The 25,307-nt window shown below is 38.3% G+C and overlaps 2 protein-coding genes across 2 annotated transcripts in view; both read left to right on the top strand.

Annotated features, from left to right (window-relative positions):
• ZFYVE16 (zinc finger FYVE-type containing 16) overlaps nucleotides 1-11,769 on the top strand; it is a 32,209-nt gene extending 20,440 nt beyond the window's left edge. The window contains exons 10-18 of the mRNA XM_084305714.1: nucleotides 503-727; nucleotides 1,881-1,963; nucleotides 4,638-4,742; nucleotides 5,569-5,719; nucleotides 6,905-6,985; nucleotides 7,589-7,751; nucleotides 8,588-8,693; nucleotides 9,104-9,268; nucleotides 10,137-11,769. Of these exons, the coding sequence (XP_084161840.1) occupies nucleotides 503-727; nucleotides 1,881-1,963; nucleotides 4,638-4,742; nucleotides 5,569-5,719; nucleotides 6,905-6,985; nucleotides 7,589-7,751; nucleotides 8,588-8,693; nucleotides 9,104-9,268; nucleotides 10,137-10,298 (1,241 nt within the window). The 3' untranslated portion in view covers nucleotides 10,299-11,769. The remainder of the gene's footprint in view (nucleotides 1-502; nucleotides 728-1,880; nucleotides 1,964-4,637; nucleotides 4,743-5,568; nucleotides 5,720-6,904; nucleotides 6,986-7,588; nucleotides 7,752-8,587; nucleotides 8,694-9,103; nucleotides 9,269-10,136) is intronic.
• Nucleotides 11,770-11,927: 158 nt separating this feature from the next.
• Nucleotides 11,928-24,913, top strand: FAM151B (family with sequence similarity 151 member B; the record flags this gene model as incomplete). Its single annotated transcript, XM_084305595.1, has 5 exons — nucleotides 11,928-12,075; nucleotides 13,241-13,397; nucleotides 16,746-16,963; nucleotides 18,632-18,767; nucleotides 21,244-24,913. 5 exons carry the CDS (start codon nucleotides 11,928-11,930, stop codon nucleotides 21,395-21,397), a joined length of 813 nt encoding a protein of 270 aa, XP_084161721.1. The 3' UTR covers nucleotides 21,398-24,913.
• Nucleotides 24,914-25,307: the final 394 nt, after the last annotated feature.

Below are 25,307 nucleotides of genomic sequence, written 5' to 3'. Positions count from 1 at the left end.
AAAAAAACTTACAGTGTTAGCCTTGGGTTCTCTAAGTAAAAAAAAATGGGAGGGAAAGAATTTAACTTCCTCAGTTGTAAACATCTGATTTGCTTGTTTGTTGTTGTTCTTCATATGGTCTTAGAGATTCTGGGTATAAGACCCTATGCCATAGGCTCAAGGAATCTGAACTTCATTTGTAGAAGTACAATACTCAGATGTGTGTAAATACGAGGTCTGTTAATTGAAGTTCATCAGTCAATATGTACCAGAACACTGTACACTTCAAAGTTTTTTGTATTTGTTTGGAAAAAAAATAGTTTTCGTCTAGTTAATAAATAAGACTATAGAGCACTTAGTTTATGGGTGTAGGTGCCTCAAATTTTCAGCAAGATTTGAGATATATACCTTACAGTTTACAAGATTGTGGTAGAGCAATGACATTAGAGTAGGTACCAGTTTTCTTGGCAATAGCGTGTTACTTTTAAAGATGTATAAAGATTCTCTGTCCGTCTTTCAACAGGAAGATTTATAAGAAACATGGAAAACATTACATTTACTGAAAACTTTCTCGATAACAAAGATCATGGAGGATTCCTGTTTGTTTCACCAACTTTTCAGAAACTTGATGATTTAATTCTACCAGATAACCCTTTTCTTTGTGGCATTCTAATCCATAAGATGGAAATACCCTGGGCAAAAGTTTTTCCAATCCGTTTGATGTTGAGATTGGGAGCAGAATATGGGGGTAAGTTTTAACACTTCTATTAGCCATATAGATATAAAATTCCCCTCGAAAAACGTAACTTTGACACTGCTCCAGATTCACTGGAAGAAAATACTTTCACAAATTGTCATTGACTTGAAGAGACAAAGCCAGCTTGCACAGGACCTGAAGGCAGATACTGTCCTAAATGACATCTAGAGTTGCTCTTTGAATAACACAGGCACTAATCTAGAGGTGTAGGTGCTGCTTTATTTCCTGTCACACTGTTCCTTACTTGGAGACAGTTTAGATAAGGAGTTTAGGTAAGTTGCAGCATGGAGCTGTTACTTGAGTGGAATAGATTTCAAAGATACATAAACTTTTTCCAACTTGGATGGTTTTTAATAAACAAGCCTGTCATTTTAGAGATTTTAAGCCTATAAATGTGCATCACTCAGTTGTTCATGCATTTGAGTCAGTAGTGGAGTTCTACTTTCTGCCTGGGTGTTGGCAAGGGTGGTAGCTTTGGTGTTACTCTTTCTCAACAAATTTATGGTCATTTTTGTATCACCCATGCACCTTCTTTGATCTCAATCCTGACTTCGTAATGCAATTCGCTTTGTTTTCAAATTACTTTATGTTGTCTGTGGTCTCCTGCATCTCCTTGCTTTCCCTTGATTTCCATCTGCACCTTTTCTGTTCCAACCATAGAACTTCAAAGCACTTAAAACCTTGTTACCTTGTATGAACCTCTTTAATCACTTTGTTCATGGCCTACCAATACTAAGTGGTACTTCGTATTAGAAGTTACCTGCATGGTATTCTTACTCAAACAACTATTGAACATCTCCTCTTATGACTGGTGACCCAAAGACTGAACACAGAGCGTTTCCTTCCAGCCCACCTATTGCAAGAAGCGTAGCTGATAAAGCATGTGAACGGCATCAGGTCTCTCAGAAGACTTCTGCTGCTGGGGGAGACATGCAGACACTGCAGTAGGATTTAACCATGGGCGAGGAAACCATGCAGTGGGATGAAGTGAGGGAGAGTAAGGGAGAAACACAATGGCTATAGTTCACTTGGCAGTTTGGATAATGAAATTAGGAAACATAGGCTATAGCTGAAAATATTTATATTAGTGAGTTTTACAATTGTTGGTAAGTAAACATGACCTTTTTTATTTCCTCCACTCCAGCATATCCAACTCCTCTAGTAAGTTTCAGACACCGAAACCCACTCTTTGGAGAAATAGGACACACAGTAATGAATCTACTTGTTGTGAGTAATTGTTCTCTTCCCTTCCTGTTGTAATCTATTTTATATAAATACCCTCAGAACTAAGATTCTTTAAAGCTGAATTACTTTTGGCAACGTTAAAGAGCTAACGTTTTTGTTTTTCAGAGCTAACTGGGAAATTCCTTACCAAAGACTATTTAGATGTCAGTTAGGAAAGCTGAATCTTTGTGGTGGGTTGATCTTGCCTGGCTGACAGGTGCTCACCAAGATGCTTTCTCTCTGCCTCCTCTTCATGATACAGGGAGGAAATATGAGATGAAAAATCTTTGTGGATTGAACTAAGGACAGGGAAGTTGATCACATTACCATCCCATTCAAAACAGGCTTGGCTTGGGGAAGATTAAATTTGTTGCCAATAGATAACGAAGTGAGAACTGAAATAAAAACAAACTAAGCCCACCTTTCTTCACCCACCCCACCCCCCTTTCTTACCACGCTCAACTTCATTCCCAGTTCTTTTACTTTCTCCACACCTGAGTGGCACAGAGGGAAGGGAAATGGGGTTGCAGTCAGCCCATAACACTTCATCTCTGCTGCTCGTTCCTCCTCACTCTCTTCCTCTGCTCCATTGTGGAGTCCCTACCATGGGATACAGCCCTTTGCCAGCTGCTCCAACACGGGTGTTCACCACAGGGTGCAGTCCTTCAGGAACAGACCGCTCCAGTGTGAGCTGTTCTCCACAGGGAGAGCTGTTCATGCCAGCAGCCTGCTCCTGTGTGGGTTTTCCGTGGGCTGCAGCTTCCTTCAGGCCACATCCATCTGCTGTGACGTGGTGTTCTTCACGGGCTGCAGTCTGGAGATCTGCTCTGATGTCCTCGCTCACCACTGGGCATCTTCTGCTCTGGGACCTGGAGCACCTCCTCCCCTCCCCCTTCACTGACCTTGGTGTCTGCAGGGATGGTTCTCTGTTTCTTGCTCCTCTCTCCCAGCTGCTGTTTTTTCCCCTTTCTTCAGTCTGCTCTCCCAGAGGCCCACCCAGCATCGCTCATGGCCATGCCCTGGCCAGCAGCAGGTCCCTTTTGGCGCTGGCTGGAGCTGGCTCTGCTCTGACATAGGGCACTTACTGGGCTCTGCTCGCAGAGCAGCCCTGCAGCCCCACTGCTACCGAAACTTCATCAATTAAACCTGGTGTAATCTTTCATGTCATGCTTCTGTTAGCACAGTCTGTGGTAGTAAGAAATAGCTTTAACTAACTGGGAAAAATGTTGAAATTTACAGTAAAGCTGATAGTAATCACTGTTCAGTTACATTTTTCTTTTACAAGGACTGCTCTGGCACAAGAACTCTAGTCTTAAATCTGACATCTCATTAAATTTGAAAAAGCAAACTTGACAGGCAGATTCTCTATTCTAAGTGTAACATTAATTACATTGATACACAAAATTAACTTTGTTAAGGTTAATCAGCCTGACTATCTTACATGAAAGACTTGACTTACTTCAAGTCAATTATTTTTCCTTTGTTACCCAAATAGTTTGATGTAAACTTCTAGTAAACCTGTATTTCTGACTGGTAACTTCCTCTTCTAACACTTATGTAGAACTTATCCTTAAGGCTTTAAGCAAAAGTACTGGAAAGGTTACAGACAGTTGCATACACCCAGGTGATTGCTAAATCCTCTCTAGTCTAGAAACCATTACAGCTTAGATGAAGTGGCGGTCTTTGGCTCTCTGTTTTTGCTATCATTGATTTCCATGTTACGTAGAGAATCAATCTCAGGAATTAAGCCATATGAAAATAGTGATTCCTCCATCAAGAAAAAAAAAAAGAATATTAAATTTCAATTCCATGAGGCTGCTCCCTGCCTGATTGGCCATGGACCAGTACCAGCGTGGGGGCAGAGGGCAGAAGAGTACGTTAAGAGAATCAAGATTCACTTAATTGGCTTAAGCCACGGCCTTTGTGTTATTCAAGTACTAAGGCCACGGATTGTTAAGGTCTGGAAGAGTAGCCTGGGAAGGACATACAGGCACATAAGGAGTAGCATAAACTCATCAGTGTTCACTCTCTGTCGCTGTCACGCAGGGGATATTGAACCGGATTTGTCTTAGTATCTGATGTGGTATACCCATTCCTTTCTTTAGCCTGCTGTGGAATTACACCGTTGGACTTAAAGGAGTCTTAATGTTGCACTGGTGACAGGGAGGGCTTCTATAGAACCTGTTTTCAGTTGGATTACAGTTGCTGTGATTCTCCTTTATAGCTGTGTTCAGTGGCATCTGTTCAGTGGCATCAGCTCAAAACACTGAGAACATGTGCTTCTTGGCAGGGTTACTTCTTTTGATACAGCAGGAGTTTGAGTCACGGGAAGATGACTGCAAAATGTTCTTGTTAGATTTTTAACTACAGGCGGTGCAAGCTCAACAGTTAAAGATCACAAAATCTAGTACCACACAAGTGACTGAGGTGGTGGTGAATGATGAAGGCAAAGGGAGTCTGTGATGCATATCCTTGCTGCTGCTAGACAATGTCAGTTCAGCTGAAACTTGCAGTGCAGTGAGATCTGTGACGCCATGACAGCGTTGTCCAAACCCTCCCTGAAGACCAACGCTCTTGGGGCTGGATGTAAAATACTTTGTTCTGATGAGAATTACTCTCAAATGTAAGGAAATTATACTTAAGCTGTCTGCTGACATTACATTTTTGTCTGTTATAGGATCTTAGAAACTATCAATATACTTTGCATACCATAGACAACCTATTTGTTCATGTGGAAATGGGTAGAAGCTGTATTAAAATACCCCTAAGGAAGTATAATGAGGTGAGTAAAAGTAATCCAAACCCCTTTAATCTTCATTTTTGTATAACACCAGTTATGTCTTTTATGTGAGGTCTTTTATTTTTTTAAAAAAGGAAGGAGGGAAGAAGTGATTCTTGGAGGCAGTAATGCTTTATTCTCAAATCAATTTCCAGGGAGTTCTGCAAGTGATTTCTCCACCTGATTGCAGCTCTCTAGTTTGCTGTGCAGTAGGCTCTTTGAACTTTAAAATGGTATAAGCATGTGATATCTGGGGAGAGGGCATGAAATCGTCAGAATGCACGTTTCTGTCTTCATGGCTGTGTTAGAAGATGGATGATGAGTGAAAAATTGAGGCCTAGGGTAGCCTGCTAAAGGTGAAAGATCAACAATTTCTGTAAAGTCTTTTAGCATATGTTTCCAAGGAGAATCTCCTATATATTTTGTGAAAGTGCTGTTTTGCGTAAAACTTCAAAATACAATACAATTTCTAAAAAATATTTCGTCAGTGTAGTTTTTATTACAGTTTAACTGACCTTTAGCAACAACAAAAAAGAGGAGTAAACTGCATGATGCTTAATGCATCGCCTCATAACCAACAAAATCCCTACAGCTCTGATACTCTGCGTTATCAGTAGTCAGACATCGCTCTCAACTGAAGTAGAATTTTTAATCATGTTTAGTTTTCCTCGAACTAGTCATGGCAAATCAAGTTGTTCAGCCTTTCTGGAATTAAGTGAATAATCCTTGGGATTTGTTTCGAGACCTGGATTTTTCTAATGTCTGTGTATTTAAAACAAGTACTGCAAAAAAAGATTTGTCACTTTAATGACAAACTTTATGTTGACAGGTGATGAAGGTGGTAAATTCTTCTAATGACCATGTAATTAGTATTGGAGCCAGTTTCAATACTGAAGCAGATTCTCACTTGGTGTGTGTGCAGAATAAGCATGGCCACTATCATACACAAGCAAACAGCGCTACTGAACATCCTAGGAAAGGTAAGCTGTCTTGTGTGGCATGTGAGGAACAATCACAGAGCAGAAATCACAGAACCATAGAATGGGTTGGAAGGGACCTTAAAGATCACACAGTTCCAACCCCCCTGCCATGGGCAGGGACCCCTCCCACCAGACCAGGTTGCCCAAAGCCCCATCCTGCCTGGCCTTGAGCACCCCCAAGGATGGGGCATCCACAGCTTCTCTGGGCAGCCTGTGCCAGGGCCTCACCGCCCTCTGAGTCAAGAATTTCACAGTGCAAATAAAATATATGTTCACTGACTCATGCTGCAAGGAAAGTATGTATTCCCAGTAGCTTATTTAGGCAAAAAGTTCAGGCATTCAAGTAGCAGAGTAAGTGCAAAATAAAATATTGCTATTTGGTTTCAGCTGTTAGTTACCTTTTAGAAATGATAAGTGAAGATTCAAATTGTTTTCTGCTTGTTTTTAGATTTTTTTTATTATAACTTGCATTTTTAGGCATGATTTTTTTTACATCTTTCAAAATCCAAGTTTAATATTAGTGTGAACTGTGCAATATGTTTACAGACTAAACAGCCTGAGTAACTGAGTGTATGGAAGTACAGTATGAGTGAATCACTCTATACAGCACCTAGCAAACTGATGAAACCACGTGTAGTGAAGAGTGTAGAGGTACCTTTTGAGGTTTTGCAAAAAGTACATTTACATTGCAGAGCAGTGTATCCAGGCTGATTATTTGTGCTTCTCAAGAGTCATTAGTTGCAGGGGAATTCCAGATTGGTAAGGCTTTACTCTTGCCATCTCTGGCATGAATTACAAATACTGTTTTGTGCTTCATTAAGCATATCTATTAAGCGTGCTCTTGTGTGAAGTGCTGTACTTGGGTTGACTGAGCCCAAAAACAACATAAAACACCACAGCACAACACTGTACCAGTGACTCTCTCCCCTTTGTATTTTGAGCTTTGCCAGCTTGCCTCTTACCTATCTGCCAGTATCTTATAAGAATACTTCATGCACTCATAATGTAGCTTGACAAAGGTTTTTTGCCAAGGTCCAGTGTTTTGTACCAGCCTGTGTCTAAGTGATTGCTAGTAATACCTTTCTTTGTTTGCTCTCTTAAAACAACAACAAAAGTAAATTAAATGTTGGTAATGACAAACTTCAGAGATATGTAGTGATATTTACTTTTTTCTACTTTTTCTAGTTACAGGTGCAAGTTTTGTAGTGTTTAATGGAGCCTTAAAGACATCTTCAGGATTTCTAGCTAAATCCAGTATAGTTGAAGGTAGGAATTTTGTCCTATGTGTCTTTTTCTTTTTTTTTTTCCTTTTTTTTTCCCAGAGGATCCTAAAGGGGGGGGAGGGGGGAAAGGAGGAGGGAGAGGGGAAAAGAAGGCAGTTTTATGCAAGATCTTTATTCCACAGTAAGTAAAACTTTTTCAGGACTTGTAACTTTTAGAAAACCTCTTACAAACAAGTCATGCTCTATAAAAATACATGCTAGTTCATCTGTCGGTTTTATTACATATCTTGGTTATATCTCTCGTCACGTTAGCCAATATTTGAATTTCCTTTATGGCTGCGTGTATCTAGAACTATTTTGATTGATATACTGATGAAATGCATGTATTGACACACAAATGCCAGCTACTTGTAAGATTAGTCTATTGGTCTTTGCTCTGTTGACTAGAAAAGCTTTAATTACTACTTCTGTCATGTGGCATTTGATGCTGTTGTTGGGTATAGTGTCCAATTAGGATTTGACGTCTGTTTATTAGGGAGCTGAGGGAGAGAGGGCTGGTCTCACCAGACGTTAAGCTAAGACTCTACTTTAAAGCTATGCTACTCTTTCTGTAGATAAATGATAATCTTAACTGATTTTCTTTTAGATGGACTAATGGTACAAATAACACCGGAAACGATGGAAAGCCTACGCCAGGCATTAAGAAACAAGAAGGACTTTAAAATAACTTGTGGCAAAGTGGATGCAGAAGGCCTACAGGAATATGTAGATATTTGCTGGGTAGAAAATGAAGAAAAAACAAACGAAGGGTAAATGTATTACCAAAACAAAGTATCTTACAGAATTCTCTTGTTCCCTGCTTGAAAATATCCACCTTTTATTTCTTGAAATAAATCTAAGATATTTTTATTCAAAGGAAGTGTTCTACTAAAAGCTGTAAGGGAATAGGACAGTGAAGTACCTGCTAGCCTCTAGATGTCACTAGCAGAACAGCTTAGCTTGTGTTCACCGAAATTAATACTGTTTTCAATGTTACACAATTTGACAGGAAGTGTGTGTGTGAACCTTTGGAAGTCCTCTATCGAATCAGTTATCAATTTAAGGACGCAGTTAATCTCTTTATATCTCGGGGGGGTGAGGTGGCTTGTGAGCACACAGTACTGCTCTTTGCCACTCACTGCTTTGAATGCCAGCGTTTAGTGAAACAAAGTAAGGTGCAAGACATCCTTACTTAATGTGTTTTGAACGGTTGTTTATACATCTTCAAACTTTAATTGTACACTGCTAACTCAAAAACTTGCTTTTTATTAACAGAGTTATTTCTCAGGCCCTGGGCTTGACTTAGTATGCCTTTTTCTGTGGTTTCACTGACCAATTAAAGCAGAAAGGTGCCTTACCTAAGATGGTTTATAGTTTCTTAAACCCATATGATGAGGCTTTTATTGAATAAGTGTTGTTTGTTCCCTGTGTAGGATACTTTTTCTGTAGCTTCTATGTTGACATGATGCAAATCCTGTATTACGTTTTGTTATAGAGCTGTTTAAAAAGCCTTTAAGGATAACTAAACATTATTTTGTAGATTGGAAAAAGTTGTATGAAATAAAATGTTTTTTGTAATTATTAACAACGCTATTATCTTCCACAGAATTCTAAGTCCAGTGGATGGAAAAGCAATGGAAGGAACTCAGAGTGAAAAAGCGCCACACAGCAGAGACTTTGAAAGAGAAGGAAAAGTTCTAAAGTGCACTGAAGTTAGTAAACTACATTGTACTTCAGCCTTTTTACTACCACGTAATGTATTGTAGTGTTAAAGAAGGGGGTATTAAATGTTACTATTAAAGAATCTAACTTACCTGCTATATAGCCATACTGATTTGCAAACTGTTCTCTATGATTCCTTGATAAGCTTACATACTTTATCTTCCTCTGAAAAGAAGTACATTGTAAAAGTCTATTATCATTGCTAATTAATGTCTGGATTAATGTATAATCCAGATACACCTATGGTCACTTAAGTATTATGACTGAACATGAAGTGTTAGAATAATATGCCAACAAACAAGCATTGATATTTATAGCTCACTTTGTTCTGCATACTCATTTTCTTACTTTTGTCATGTAACCGGGCTATTGTCTGTCCTTATCCTTTCTGTGATTTCAGGTGTACTATTTTCTGAAGGACCATGAACTATCCAGTCCTGTTCCTCTTCAGTTTGCTAAAGAGATTGCGATTGCCTGCAGCGCTGCTCTTTGCCCACACCTTAAAACCTTGAAAAATAATGGGATGAATAAGATAGGCCTAAGAGTTTCTGTTGACTCAGATATGGTAATCTTTCAACTTTTATTGCAGACACTCCATTTCAATTGAAATCTTTCTTGTGAAGACCTTGGATCTCTTTCTGAATGGTTCTATTTTTTTTGTCCTACCCCAGATCCAGACTGAGGATGAAATTTCATTTAGAAGCTGACTTAATGCCTAGTGGTTCATGAAAGGAATAGCCTCATTGTCATTTCTGCCCCATTCCCTAGTAGCTGCTTGCTATAGGTTATCAGTTCTTCTCTGGTTCTGACTCTCTCTGGCACTCATTTGCCTCCAGGGTGAGTCAGTTTAGAGAGTTACAGAGTTAACTTTCTGATGCTTTTCTTTAAGAATGTAGTTTTCTGCTGCATTAGCTCCCAACTCAGGAAGAGATATTTGCTCCAATATTTCTACAGCAGAAGAGAACAGGTTTGCCTAGTTCTGTCCAATATGGATGTCCCTCAAACGCCTGCATAACTCCAGTATTGAAATAAACTTCTTTGTATCTGAAGGTCTTATTCTCTGTTACCCTTCCTTATCTATTTTGAGGGAAGCTGTAAATGTACTGCTTAAATTCTAATTTTCAGCAATCTATTTTGAAATTTATCTATTAGTATCTGATCCCAGAATAAAATCAGATAATTCTTGGACAGAAGTCTGAAGCAATCCAGGATGCTGAGGATTTGTGGCCTGGTAAACCTAGGTAGAATGTTGCATGTTCCTCTGGCAAACCTAATAGTTCGTGATCAACCTGAAAACCTACCCAGTTCCCAGTGTTTCAATGTTACTTTATGTCACTTCATGCTAGGTGAACTACTGTTTTACCAAGATACTATGCATTTGTGTCATCTTATTAGTTACAAAAAATGTTAAAATAGATGTGTTCTCATTCTAGGTTGAGTACTTGGCAGGATCCGGAGGTCAACTTCTTCCACAGTACTATCTGAATGAATTGGACAGTGCTCTGATTCCTGTGATCCATGGTGGGATGTCAGATCCTACAAGTTTACCATTGAAAATGGAATTAGTATTCTTCATTATAGAACATCTGTTTTGATGAGGCCAGTTACTGGCAAGATACTGATTTGCTAGCTCTGAATACCAAAGTTGTGATGCGTCAAACACTAAAAATGATAAAAGTTTTTAAGACTGGTTTTGTTTTAATGGATTTTCATTAATGGATTTTCAAACTGTTTAAGAAAAAAAAGCACCAACTCTTGCTGGTTACTTTATGACAAAAGAATTGTAATTTGTAATGTTTCCTAAACTTCTGAAATTTTACACTTAATACAGTTGATGAAGAGGGCAGTCTTTGTTACCTCTTTACACAATTGTAGCGTTTACTTTGTGTAGTGTAACTTTAAGCCATATTATCTTGCCTCTTAACCTCAGATAAGTATTAGAGAAATTGCTGTGGTTAGGTCTAATCTCAATCTGAAGCATGTGCTTTCCATGTGCATATGAGCTAAACACTGAAGTATACTTAGCTGGCACAAAACTGTTTTCTTGCCATTTGAGATTCAAATATGTGATCTGTAGCTGACTGCAAGCTTCACGTGTCAGTGCAAATATAAGTGCACACTTTTTGACACTCGTCTATGATCAGCACAAGGAAGAATTTTGCAGGTATGTTTATGAAGACTTTGTAGTTGAAGTCCTGAATTACTAGGATATTATGCTGGTGCTTCAGGAACATATGCTTCTGAATTCCTTTTTATAGAAAACTGATTTCATTCTGGTATTTATAAGGACTTATCTAACTTAAATGGATGCTATTTTTATAAATACTGATACTTTTTTTCCTTTACTCTGTGTTCAGAAGTCCTGATGCAATTTGACCTTTCAAGGATTAATAAAAAGCCAGATTACCTTTGCAGTAATCTACATGTAGCAATAAGTAAGACAAGGTTTCTACAATACTTTTTCTGCTTCCGTTTACTGCTTTTGTCACCTCTTGGTAGCCACCTTTGTTTTCAGGGACAATAAATGTATTGTGTGAATTTTCATGAACAGATCGCTTTAGTATACTTGCGGTTCTTGTATAGGATGTATTTTTGATATTGGGTCATTAAAATCTATTTATGTACTTGTGATGCATGTGATTTGTACCAAGGTTCAGTGAACCAAGGTTTGATAACTGTCACAACTGTTTACCAGGAACAGAACCAAAACAAAATCTGTCCAAGGTCTGTATTGTTTTCAGTAAAAATGTTGGTACCGTTTTATGCGACTATTAGAACTTTGATGCCTTCTTGATGCTCATAGGGGATATTTCATGTTTTTGTATCAAAAACAGTTTGTAACTTTAACCTAATCAGCTCTGCTGTTAACCGTGCTTTAAAAGGCAAGTTTTTGGAAGGTTTCAGGCTTCATCAGGATCTTGCTGTGGAGGATACTGGGGATACTTTCGAGCTGATTCTTCAGAGGAGCTGAAGACCACAGGAGGAGCACTTGGGTGCAAGCAAAGCCACGCATGGACCGTGAAAGAAACAGCAGTGTAGACACACAGTTACCGGCTATTTAAATAAACACAGCCCTCTTACTCATGTGAAGCCTCGTCTTTCTTCCCCTCAGGGGGGCTCCGGGACCCTTCACACCCCCCTCAAGCCCTGTGCTGTGGCCGCCCTCCCGCCGCCCTGCAGCCGGGGCAGCCTCCGCCTCTGTCGGGGCGGGCCCGGGCCAGGCGATGGCGGCGCCGCTGGGTGCTGGAGGCTGGGCCGAGGCGGCGGTGGAGCACTTCCAGCGGGGCGGGCGGCTGCCACACCGCGACGGGGCCGGGGTCCGCTGGTGGCATGCGGCCAACAGCAGGCGGAGAGCCCGAGAGGCCGCCAGCAGTGAGTGCCGGGGCGGGTGGTGGAGATGGCGGAGGGCAAGGAGGAGAGGAGAGGAGGGGAGAGGAGGCGCCGGGGTTTGCTCAGCCCACAGGGCGGGCGTCATGGCGGCACGCTGCTGCCTCATGAGGGGAGCGGGGGCAGGCGCTGAGCTCTGCTCGCTGGGGACAGCGACAGGACCCGAGGGACGGCACTGCCGTCTGTGGATAACACACATCTGTTTGTAAACATCAGAAAATTAAAACATCGCCTTCAAGCTGGCTGTGCTTTGGGCACCTCCCCATCCAGCAGCAGCCAAAGTGCCGGGGGACGAGTGCTTGTGGCAGCTTTGTCAGGGATATGCAGCAAATTTTGCCCCTCTTCTAGAAGCAGTTAGGGTTCACAAGCAGTTTTGGCCTTGTATATTCTCTTCTAGGTCTTTTCAGGATGGTTTGAAATTAGGTACTGCTCCAACACACATAGTAAGATGTACTGGATTCAACAGGACAATTTGTTCACTACTTTTCCATTTTTTTTGGTTCCAGGTAATTACACACTTCAAGTCATTTATGAGCAGTATGTTGTAGTGAATTTTAACCTATGTGAACATCAAAATATATGTGATGCTTTTGATTTGCTTTTTATCAGCAATATCATCTTTTTTTTGAGCTTGTCAAGCTTATCATCATCTTTTTTTTTTTTTTTGGTACTATTTCCATCTAAGTAACCATTTTTATTGAATTCACTGCAAAGCTGTTAGCACTGTCCAAGCTCTCAGATACCTCTCACTATAGGAAGCTGTTATCAAAAGCTTTTAGCTTTCCTAAGATTTCCACTCATTTGTGTTGAGCTTCAGCTACCATTTTCTTGAAGTTCTGGCTCAAGTGAGTTCACCAGCCTGGGGAGTGAAACAATTTAGCAAGAGTGGATCCACATTTGGGATATTCATTTTGCTGTTCACTTGGCTAAATGTGCATTCAAAAATCAATTTGCACTTGCTTGTAGATTTATGAAGTGCCTACTGACTGAACTACCCCAAAAATGCATCGCTGTTGCTTCACACAGAGCAACTCATAGTCACTGAGCTTTGTGGGGAGAGCGTGCACAGTCTTCCCAATAGTTGTGATTCTGAAGCAGACATGAGCTGTTGGATTTGCTTTCTCTTACAGCAGTCATCTTTTTATAACAGGTGAGGCTCACATGATAGAAGCAGATGTCCTTCTCCGTGGTGGCAAGGGAGACCCCATCATGGCTCATCCGCCTGAAACAGACAGTGACATCACGTTGCAGGAATGGCTGGATGTCATTGTCAACACAGATAAAGGCATCAAGTTGGATTTTAAGAGGTATTTCAAGACAAAAACATTTGTATATACTGCATATACATATATATTTGTATATATATATCATTCTTATTAGCAATTAACAGTTTTACAGGTAGAGATATCATTTGGTGATCGTAAACCAAACCATTTCTGATTGTGCAATTTAGAGTTATTCCTTCCTTACTGAACAGTAGCTGTAGTGAATCATAGTCGGAATTACTGAATGCGTTTCAAGAGTAAAAGCTTTAAAGTGTTTTTAATCACACATGATGATTTCATGTTCAGTCAACTTGTTTCCGAGTTGCCACTGAGCAAAATTCTCCCATTGGGAAAATTGACTTGGTAGTGCCTACCTGGAAAACTCCCACCAGTTTTCTGCTTGAGCAAATAAATTAGGAAAGACGGCCTCTTGGCTGGAAGTCAGCGTGGCTGCCGGGCTGCAGATGGGGCTGAGCACGCTGGGTCTCTCTCTGCCCAGCAGCATGCATGTCACTCCTGCTGTTCTGCAGGTTTCTCAGTGGTGTTCTCTACTCTGGAAAGGGAATGAACGTGTCAAGGCTGTTTAAGGAGCTTCTGAACAGCTTGTTGAAAAGCTAACTTTATTCCAGGCTTGCTGAAGGTCATATTGATTAAAAAAATAAATAAATAAAAGTCATCCCCTATCAGCATATATATCTTTTTTCCAGAACTCTTTTTTTTTTTTTTATTTATTTTAAAGGAGAGGACTTCTGTTCCCTCATCAGCTCCAATATTAACAGTCTGTTGGGAATTTCTCAGTTCATGAATGAAATGCATTCTTTTGAATGTCTGATCTCTCACTATGCATGGTGCAATTTTTGAGTGTGATTTGTAATACAGTAAAGCTTTATTACTGTCAGTATGGTAAGTTGCATGTATATTGAAGTAAATTCAATTTCTTTGGTCTAACTTCTCACTTTCAGCTTTCAATTTTAACCATGCTGTTTCCTTAGCTTTATTGGAAAATGCACCTGAAAAGCTCATAGAATTGCTTGGAAAAGTTTGAAATTGTATTCAAAGTGAGCTGTGATTTTCAGACATAATCTCTGCAATTCCTGTCTTCCGCTTTGTCTGATGATCAGTGTACATCAGTTTTTGCAGCAGATGGAGAATCCAGCCGCACTTTTAAAGCAGCCTTGGTATGTTATAGACACACAAAAATTGCTAGGTAGCTATAAAATTTGTACCTGTTTTTCTGTGTAATGTAATCACAGTTTTCATGTAAAAATTCATGAGAATACAGAAATTGGGGGCAGACTTTTATTGTTACAGAGTCTCTAAAAGTCAGCTTAGACAGGAAAGAAAAATGGTAAGAGAAGTAGAGAGGTTTTCTTTTTTTTTTCAGTTCAGTCTTAATTATTCCTGAAATTAATTTAAAAACTGTTGCTTCCTTTTTTTCTACAAGGAATTTCTGTCCAAATGCAATGATTTTTTTAAAAGCTTTAAAAATTATATTGCATGATAAAAGTCTGATTGTACAAAAGCATTTAAAAAATACAAGCACACAGTGCAGATACATTCAAATGAGTGACACAGAAGTTGGTGTTCATTTGGATAATATTTCTTTGGGTACCATTGCTGAAGTTTTGAAGGTTATTCCAGTGGTGCTTAAAAAGAAATATTTTCTGTATTTCTACTCTGTGAGCTTGATTAATCACATAATCACATTTCCTGTTTGAATTAATGTATTCTGCAACAGGACTTCAGAGTCACATTTCAAAAATGCCAGAATCATCTAAAGTGGAGTCAACAATACATTTTAATTTGTTCAGATTTACTCAGTGCTGTGGAGTAAAAATAGGGCTGTTGGTTCTTTTTTGTGTGTTTGTCTTGTTTTCGAGAGATGCTGCTTTGTTTGTTTCTCTTTACATTGTAATGCAATTTACAGCAAAAATGAAGGCAGTCTGCTGATTTGGAGAATCACCTGCATATTAGTTCTGGGAACATGTGAAGTGTTCTGGCTTCATAAGATGTGAAAAATACTTAAGCCAATAATGTTAATTCAAGCCATTACTAGCTTTTCTCTGGGACAAAAAAAAAATGAGCCAGTGGAGCCAGTACTTAATAACTGAAAGTGCTGGGTGGAATTCCTGACAATATGCAGTTTTCTCAACAACACAGAAGTTAAAATGTACAAAATGACTTTTCACAGTAAGTAACACAGGCAGCTCAGGGTACACAGCTGGCTGCTGTTCTCATGTCTGGCTGAACATCCTGACATGATTCATCTGACCTCATCCTGAGCTGGGTTTGGGAATAGCTTGTTCCAGAACCAACCTTACAAAATGGTGAGAAGGTCTCACAGGAGAAAACACAGGTCCTTGCTATTAATAAGGAAAGCACGACTCTGACCATAACAATTTCAAATTCCTGAATGTTATGTGGAATGTTCATTAATTTGCTGAGTGAGAAAAATTATCTGTTTTCTTGGCATTCAGTCCCTTTCCCCATTATTCTACATTTCTTTTTTTTTTTTTTTTTCCTACAAAACTTCTGAAAGTTTTGTTAGGATGGGGAAAGGGTATAGCTTGCTTTCTAGCTATGCTCTTTATTTTGATTTAAGAGAGTAGCAAATGTTGTATGACTTACAACATTTTGTTAAATGCTTACAGGAGGTTTCTACATCGGTTGCTCAAGCGACGACATCGCGTACTTAATAATTATCTATAGGATGAGCATCTGATGTGCAGACTTCATGCTGCTGCTGGTATGCCACACGTCTGAGCTATGGCAGTAACCACTACCAGGGTTAAAATGTTCAGATGAGTGCCCTTTCACCCTGTTAGTTGCCCAAAATGCTCAGTTTTTGTCTTTTTATTGTCCTAATACAGGTGCATCGTCTTGCACAGATGTGAAGGTAATTTTTTTCTGTCAGCAGGATTTGAAATAGCTAGTTGTTGACAAAATATGTACCATTTTAAGCTAGGTTGAGAGAGACTACTTTCAGCCTTCAGGTAGTACATAAGCCTCAGGAACATACTCGAATAGAAGAATAAATTTAGATTTATGACAGCACTTGTGGCTTTCGGGTATTGTCAGCCCAGTTGTCTGATCTGATTACTAGTGTTAGCCAGAGCCTGCTGTGGCTTCCTTTACTAAAGTCCTTACCAAGCATCCGATAATGTCCAAGTCTTACAAAGCCTGATGTTAGAAGTGCCATGAAGTACGAGCCATGAAGCAGTTCATTTTGGGCATGTCACCCTGTGGTAGAAAGGCTCTTCACCATCTGCTCAGATGCTGCCTGGGTTACGTGGGGAGTTTTCATCAACTTCCCCACCTGTACACGCACGGTGCCTTTCCCATCCTCGGTCTGGTAAGGCGTCTCACCTCACCTGCATGTCGCTGCCACAGTCTAGATGCCGTACAGCCTTCCCTGGAGCTTCTCAAGCGTGTGCAGCCGCAGCTGAGGCGACCTGTTTGGCTCAACGCAGACATCCTGCCAGGACCGAACGGGAGCAGCAGCGCCGTGGATGCGAAAGGATTCCTTGACACCGTCACTTCGGTTTTCCCGGACGTAACCTTGTCGCTGGGGTGGACGACCGGGTGGCACCCTGACCAGCAAAATAAAGGTAAAGGTAGAAAATTTAATTCATATGCTGTATAGCCTACTCCCTCCAAATTAATTTCATAGTTGATTCAAAATAAATCGAATGCCATCTTGTCAGTTTGAAAACAGTAGTGAATATAAGAAGAATTGTTTTCTTTCTTGATGTATATTTGCTAGTGTGTTGCATAGCTATTAGTTCTGTCTTCGAGTTGCAACAGAACTGTGTGAAAATCCAGTGTTACAGTCAAAATAAGCAGTACTTTGTTCTTCTCATTCTCATGTACTGCAGAATTTCTTGGGGACAAAGTGCCTGAGTTCTGTTTCAGGTGGTCTGCTCCCTGAATCCTGGCGGGATCGGAATGGTAATCAGAACTCTGGCACAGTTCCTAAGGAAAAACTGGTTATCTGGAAGTTTTAAAACCTATGATTGTGCTCTTTCATTAGACAACTGAAATCAAATTGCTGGTCAGCATTGTTTTCAACATTTCTATTGAAGAATTGAATTTGTGCTATAGATTTTCCAAGTTATTGATATTAATAATTTTTGGAAATCTCAGTTTTATGAATCTAATTGCAGTTTGTTATTGTTAATCCCTAACTAAAGTTTAAATCTATAATGTGTAAACATTATTTTAGGATCTTTTCTACAGGCATCCTCTCACAGTTCTCAGAGCTGCTTTGTAGGGATTTTTTACTCCAGGGCCCATGCATTTGTATGCAATGACACAGTTCCCACTAGTATCATCTGGGACTACAGTGACAAAATTATAAACCATTCCAAATTGCTTATTATTTATTAGCAAGATTTAGAATTTTGTTATGATGATTGTGTTGTATGTTATAGAGGGTTTTTTTTGGCTTGTATTTTCTCCAAAGTATTATCAGTCAAGTAAGAAGTTGTTGGAAATGCTCATAGGAAATATTGTACTGAATAATCTTTTTTTAATACATGTAACTTTATGTTGTTCATTCAAAACTTCAGTTTATGATGATGCTAATGATGGATGTACTGTAAGACAAAAGAGAAACAACTTATTTGAACGCTTACAACTGCAAGTTACTGTTTGCCCAACAAAACCTTTATTTAAAATTTTGTGCTTTTGTAGGCTTTGCAGTACCTACATTGCAGTAGAGTAATTGAGCAACAAATGATTAACTGATGTTACTGAAGTTAAGATTTTCATAGCCTTTAGAAGTAAGAGGAAAGTTAAACAGCATTTTATCTCCAGTGCTTGTAAAAATCTCAGCAGCAAGCACTGCAAGTGTTTTAGATTGCTTCTTTTCTAGCATTTAGTGGTTTTTGTTTGTTTGTTTGTTGTTTTTTGTTTGTTTGTTTTTTGTTTTCTTTGTAATGTTTCTGGTTTTTTTTAGGGCCACAGTCATGTTAAAACTAGTACATACAGAAGTCAATGGCAACGCATTTTTAAAGAAAGAGTAAAGATACAGTTTCCTGGACATTAAAAATGTTACATTCTGTACCTTTATCCAAAATAACACTGCAGTTAGTGTAAATAAGTTTCTTTTTTCCATGTTAGTATCGAGACATGGACATTTTTTATTTATAATCATTTGGTGATTTCTTTTTTGATTTATCTGATTTTCACAAAACCATTGTTTGCTCTTGTTCTGTCTTGCAAGCTTACTATTCTATAAATCATCATGTCTTTATTTTAAATGGCCTTTGTTGTAGGCTATGACTGGACGATGGTGAAAGAAATGGCTCACATATGCAGTGCACTTTCCCAGCCTGTTACCTTCCCTGTAAGAGCAGCATTAGTACGACAGTCCATGTCTGAGCTTTGTTGGTTAATACAACAGTCAGACAGGTAAGTTTGAGGGACTTGCTTCAATTTTAGCAGTCCTTATTATAAAGGTACATATTTGTTATATTAAGTACAGTGCATCTGTATGTACATGCTTATCCCAATTAAATTGAAAATATTTTCTTTTAGCTTATTCCTTTAGTTTCTTAACTCCATCAGTTCTTCAATTGTTTTATCACACATGACTAGTCAGTATGCACTTCAAAAGCCTCTTTTAAAATTACTTTTTATAGTTAATGAATCTTTTATAGGATTAATTAGATTTATAGGTAATCCAATTCCATTACATACATTTCATAAGACTAATGTAGTTACACAGACGAAGCAGTTTGATGTTGCAATTTAGAATTAATGAGGCTTAATACTGACATTTTATATATTCCTTGCATTAGGTTACTTGTATACTATATAATAATGTGCCATAAAAACATCAAAGGTGATTTTTGAGCTGGAATTTGTTTGTTAACCTCGGTAGGAAGCTGGGCATCACCCAGCTCTACCCCAGCAGGACCAGAAAGAGAAGCATAAGGGCAAAAGTGAGAAAACTCATCAGCTAAGATAAAGACAGTTTTCTAGGTAAGAGGAGGGACAAAATAAAGCAAAACCAAGAAAAACAAGCAATGCAAAAGCAATTGCTCACCCCTAACCCACTGATGCCCAGCCAGTGCCTTATCAACAGCAACCCTGGCAAACTTCCTTCCAGTCCCACAAGTTTTTACTGCTGTGCATGATGTTGTGTAATGAACACTGTTTTGATCGCAATTCCAAAACTTATCCCATACTGATCTGCTATGAAGAAAATTAATTCCATCCCAGCCAAACCCAGTGCTACAGAAGTTAGTAAGTTTGCTGCAAACTTGTTTGGATTAGGAACTTGAAATATATTAAGTGGTTTCCAAACACCAAGTTATATTTCCTTTTAAAAACTGTTCTTATAAACCCGTAACAATTTCATAGCCAACATGTATTTGCCTATTATAGAAGAAGAATAAAATCTGTTTCATACACACTGCCATTTACTATTTTTTTTCACCTACTCTGCTTACCTACACTTCGATAAAGTTGTTCCTTAAGCACTAACCAAGGTCAAAGCACAAACCAGAGAATGTAATACAAATAGTTTCCTGAAAAATTTCTAAGTAATTAGTGAAAATAAGGCAGAAAAATTAAGTGTTCATATTAACAGTGGAGAATTGAGAGAGAAATGTTAATTATTGTAAACTGAGAAATTCATTTCTTTATGTCATTCTCAAATATTTCTTCAGTGTATAAAAGCATAATTCCCACTGAAATAGCAGGATTTTCTCTTCACCTCATCCTTAAATTCTCAATTTTTTAGTGGCGTTAGAAGTCAGAAAGTCCTGAGCTGGCTTTGCTGACATACAGCTACATTCTTGATTTACCTCTGTTTTAAATTAATACAGTTTTAATAAAGAGAAAAAAAAAAGTTTGTTATGTGGATATTATGGACAGTAATGCTTTTTTTTTTTTTTTTTTGAAAAAAAAAAAGTTATAATAAAGTCTGTGCAATTAATGAGAAAAGCATGCATGATATGGTATGGAAGATACATCCAGTTAATCAGGTGTCATCACTATATGTGAGAAAATGTGAGACTGATATCACCAATTATTAAGATTGCCTCCTGTTTGCTGTTATAATGCTCTGTAACTATTGCTCTGTAGCTCTGTAACTATTTATTATTTTATCAAACATAACGTTTAGCTTGAAATTTCTTTGCTGGGTATCTGCCATGCATTGCTTATTTTATTCCTTGAAAATTCCTTGAACAGTTCATACAAGAACCAGGCTCGGTATAAATTGTGTTGGGTAATGGACAACTGTCCATCTTTAAAAATTTGCAGTCCTCCTCCTTGGGAAGTTCTAACAAATTTAGTTGTAGTTGCAAGAACTTAAATTTTACTAGAACCAAACTGTGTGATTTTCTTCATCTCTAAGGAAAAAAAAATGTGGCCTTTGCAAATTGTCATTCACCTTCATCAAATAGAGGTTTATTTAGAGGCTTGCAATCATGTTCTTATGCTAGCCTGTCTGTGCTAAGCATTCAGTAGGCTCCCTGTGCAAACTACTTTGAGCATGTGTTGGAGCATGCCCGTTTTTGGAGTAGCATTTTCAAGAATTGATTTTCCTCGTCATTTTAAGTCATTGTGGTAATAAGACAAGTAGAGAGACCATCAGCACAGTTCCTTGTAGCACAAATGCAGGGTGGGGGAAGATGATTTTCCTGGATGTGAATGGGTAAAGAGGCTAGGGATGTTTAATTCGGGTAGTTCATAAATTTTTGTTGCTTAACTATGAAATCTAAAGGAGATAATTTTTTGGTATGTAATTTCATTGCTAAAATTAAGATACCATAGACCTGACTATTTTTAAAAGCATATTAGTGCAATGTCTTTCTGTCTTATATCCTTTAAATTACTCTCTATTTTCTCTCTCTCTCTTTTTTTTTTTTTTTAATAGGTACAGCCTCACCATTTGGACAGGGAAAGAAGACGTGTATTCTGTAGAAGATTTGCTTTACATCCGAAAAAACTTTGATAAAAGTAGGGTTTACTATGACATCTTAGAACCACAAAATTCCGAATTCAAAAAAGCCATAGGAATAGAATGCTAACTATGAAGCCCATGAGCTGAGACCTTGTAATACTTCGCCTCTTTAAACATGAAAACTTCTCCTTCAGTGGACATACCCGTGGTTATTGAGGAAGTTTTTGTGTAACTTTCTTAAAAGTTTTCCCGAATAGGTAATGCCTCTTTGATAGGTCAGAATTGTTACTTGCTCATTATATGCATCTCCCCTCTCCTTCTAGCACTTGTTCCCTGCAAGCATATAAAGAGGAGGGTGGCCTCAGTGCGTAGCTGTGGACCATGGTAATTTGCTACTAACTGCTTTTGTGTAAGCCAGTTATGGGACACCTGATGTCTACCAAGGAAAACAGTTCACACTTTATACAGGCGGACAAGAATTGAGGTTGTAGTACGTACAGAGATACACAGTTTCTGAAAGGTTTTATTTTGTAGCTCAACCTGATACACTCCATTTTTACTGCTATCATAATAGAAAATTTTCTCAGTCCGAGTGAATAGACGATTCTGATTGCTGGGTGTGGGATGCGTGATGCTACATGTCCCGGGCAGATAAAATAGGTATTTTTCCTGAATTAAAACTAATCAAGTTCATTGAAGTGTGGCAGTCATACATTTCATGGCTTTCCTCCATGCATTCCAAGCCGTCAGCAGCATGCACTGTGTCCCTGGACTGTGAAAAGCTGGAGTTGTAGCTGTAGCTGAAAGAGGCACTGGGGCAGAGAGAGATGGTGAAATGAACTGTAATTCTGACCTGTACTTAAAGCACATGGATGGATTGCAGTGAAGTATGTATCAGCTACAGTATTAAAAAGACCTACAGTGGTTTATAAGATAGAGAAGTGCTGATTGTTCTTTCAAGAGTCTTAAACTAAATTTTAAGTGTAAGAGTAGCTATGTAAAATGCTCTGTTGTAGTCTTTTTGAAAGCCAGAGGCTTTAAGAGTAAAATAGCTGTACAGTAATTGGTGCTTACCACAAAAACTGTACATTTCTGTGATTGTACAGTTATTTTCTACATTCCCCTGTACTGGATGTCTTTTTGACTCACAGAATGCAATTTCAAAAATTTTCGGAAGTTAAACTTTCCCTTCAGAAAAAATAAACTCATTGTAACCTTCTTTGTCATCTGCAGGAAAAGGCCTAATTTAAGCATTTTTTTTTGCCTCTCTTCTGTCTGCATTTATTAAAATGAATGGCAGCAACCACCAAAAGGTCAACTTTGTCAGTGTGATTCCTTTTAATGAACTGGGAGAAAAGATGTGTTGTTTAGTTAACTATGCCAACACGAGCAGGTTTGAACAGATTTATCTTCTCTATTCTTTGTAGCATCTGTTCCTATTGGCTTTGTGGGCACACTGTTATTGCACTGGAAGAAGAGTCATTAACTATTTCCTTCCTTGCCATAACTATGGTGAATATTTTAAGTACTTTAAGGACCATTTTCTAATCAGATCATTTTGACCAACCCAGGTTTCAGGAGCTATTACCTGAACAGGAATGAAAACAGATCTGATCGTGTAGGAACACTCTTGGATAATGACCTTTTCACCTTACTCCTTTCCAGGGAGAACAGGATGCTTGACTGACCAAAGGTCCCATTAACCAAAGTTCTGGATGTTGCTTTGAGTCTACAGTACATACAGCAAGCTAGTATGAAATAGTATAGTTCAGGTTTTTTAATACCCGAAGTATTAGAAGTTGTTAAAACTGATTAAACTATTAAGTAATAAAACATTATCAGCAATTGCCAGAAGTACTTTTAAGCATACAGACATCGTAGAAGAAATATCACTGACTAATATATGAATAAACAGAGATAGTCAGATGCAATTAAATGAAGACACAGTCTGATTACCAGAAAAATCAATTAAGGTAACAGGACGTGTGAAAGTAGATTAAACAAAGTGCTGGAGTGAGTTCTATGAAGCATTCTTGCAGTGACAGAAGGGTTTGACAATACTCTGAAGTTGATTATTCTTTATGGGTTATCCTTTAAATCTGAATTTCTCTCTGTTTTCTTTTTTTACCCATGTATCTCTGTTAGTTTCCTGCAGGAACCAGGGCTTGGGTCCTGGTCTGACTTGCATAAAAATAAATTAATTTGACTTTGTTTCTCTGTTTTCATGCTGTAATATCTCCTTGTAATACCAGATGTGTTAACTGTGGGGCTGGCAGTAAGACAGTAAAGATGAGATGAAAGCCAGTTGTTTATTCTGTTGGAAACAGCTATCTATGAAAGTTCCGTGTTGCTCTAGATGTTGATGTCTCCTTTTTTTCTCCTGCAAATGATCTATTCCTTGTCCTTAAAACTTTCTTTAGGAGTTTTGCCTTCTGCTTGTGGATTTTTCTTTTTTCTCCAGCAGTGTTACTTAGTCTGTTATCTTTCAGCCAAGTTTTTAGACATACTTGTCATTGTTACATAACAAACCCGGTTGTCTTTAATGGATTAGGTCTTGTTCTGGATATCCAGGTGAATTAATTGATTAATAAAACATTTGAAATTTACTTCAGATGTAGCTCAAGTCATATATTTTTCTGCGAATTTGATGGAACTTACTAAACAGATAATATAATGTCACAGAAGAGAGGTGGCATCATTAATCCTCCATAACTACTCAATGAAATTCAGAAGCAATGTGTGTAATGACTAAACCAAAACAGAAGCTAGTTTTCTGAGGTTTGTGTTTTTCAAATGTACTGTGAATTCAAAGAAAATTCTTTAAAAACAGTTGAATTATTCAGTTTTGGCCTACTCTGACTGAAAACAAACAAGCACAAAAAGCAACTGTCTTTTTCTTCAAGATAGATTAAAACCTTTTACGTTTTATTTACCAGTCGGCTGTCTGTGATTAAGCCATTTGCTAATGTTATCTCAAATTTATTTTGCATTTAACTTTCCATGAAAGCCTATTTAATGTTATTGACCTCAAGCACTTGTGATTTTTATTGCGCTGCATGGAGACAGAAGAATTTGATTCCAGCACCTGGTGCATGTTATCTTTTGTCTATCAGTAGGGATTGTGCAATAGCTGCAGGAAAGTATGTGAAACTTCTGAGTCCCCTTGTGCAAATCGGTGTTTCTGGTACAGATAAGAAGACAGAGAGTGAATTATGGAGAAAGTTTTTGTACTTCATTGAATAATTTGGCAACAAAATAGTCCCTTCCTTTCCTTCCTTTTTTTCTTTAAGCAAAACTATAGTAATAGCAGTTAGCAGTGCTGTGAAGTTCAAAATGTTTCAGCTGTTTTTCTTTTCTTTTTTTTTTGTTGTTGTTGTTGTTGTTGTTGTTTTAAAGAAACATTTTTCATAAAGCTTTGTTAATTAGAAGTTGTTTTCTACCATGAAACAATATTATACATCATGAAATTTCAATTGAAAAGTAATATTGATAGATTTTTGATGCTGTGTTTTGATGTTTGTAGACTATTATTCTTTAGTCTGTATGTTTATGCAATGTGATTCCCTAATGCCTAGGATTATCATTTATTAGTTTGGTGTATTTACTGACAGTTTTTACCAAGAGTTTTATGTGCAAATCTTGTACGGACCTATGTGCAAAAGCTCCTAAATAAATCCCAAGCCAGAGTGTTGTGTGAGTCTCTACTTCTTTGCCTCTCTTCTAGGGCTTTGCTGGTTGAGCTCTGACAGCTGTCTTTGCAGTGAAGTAAGATGGTGATACTTTCTTCTGGATGCTGTTACTCCTGACTTGTCTTTTTTCCTGCAGATCACTGTAATTATTGCATTATTACCCTTTCAGTGTGGATATATAAAGAAAATACTCACTACATACTGCAGTTACTCCTAATTGCAGTAGGACAGTAAGGTCCATGTTCCCTTCTGCAGGAGCAGTAACTCATGGCAGATTGGTGCAAGAGGATGCTGGGGATAACAACATCTTACACTGCTGTAGCTAAGGGTATTCATTAAAATCCACAA

Source organism: Netta rufina (genome assembly GCF_964035555.1).
Source record: "Netta rufina genome assembly, chromosome: Z".
Classification (NCBI taxonomy): domain Eukaryota; kingdom Metazoa; phylum Chordata; class Aves; order Anseriformes; family Anatidae; genus Netta; species Netta rufina.
This window is presented reverse-complemented; position numbering and strand designations above follow the sequence as displayed.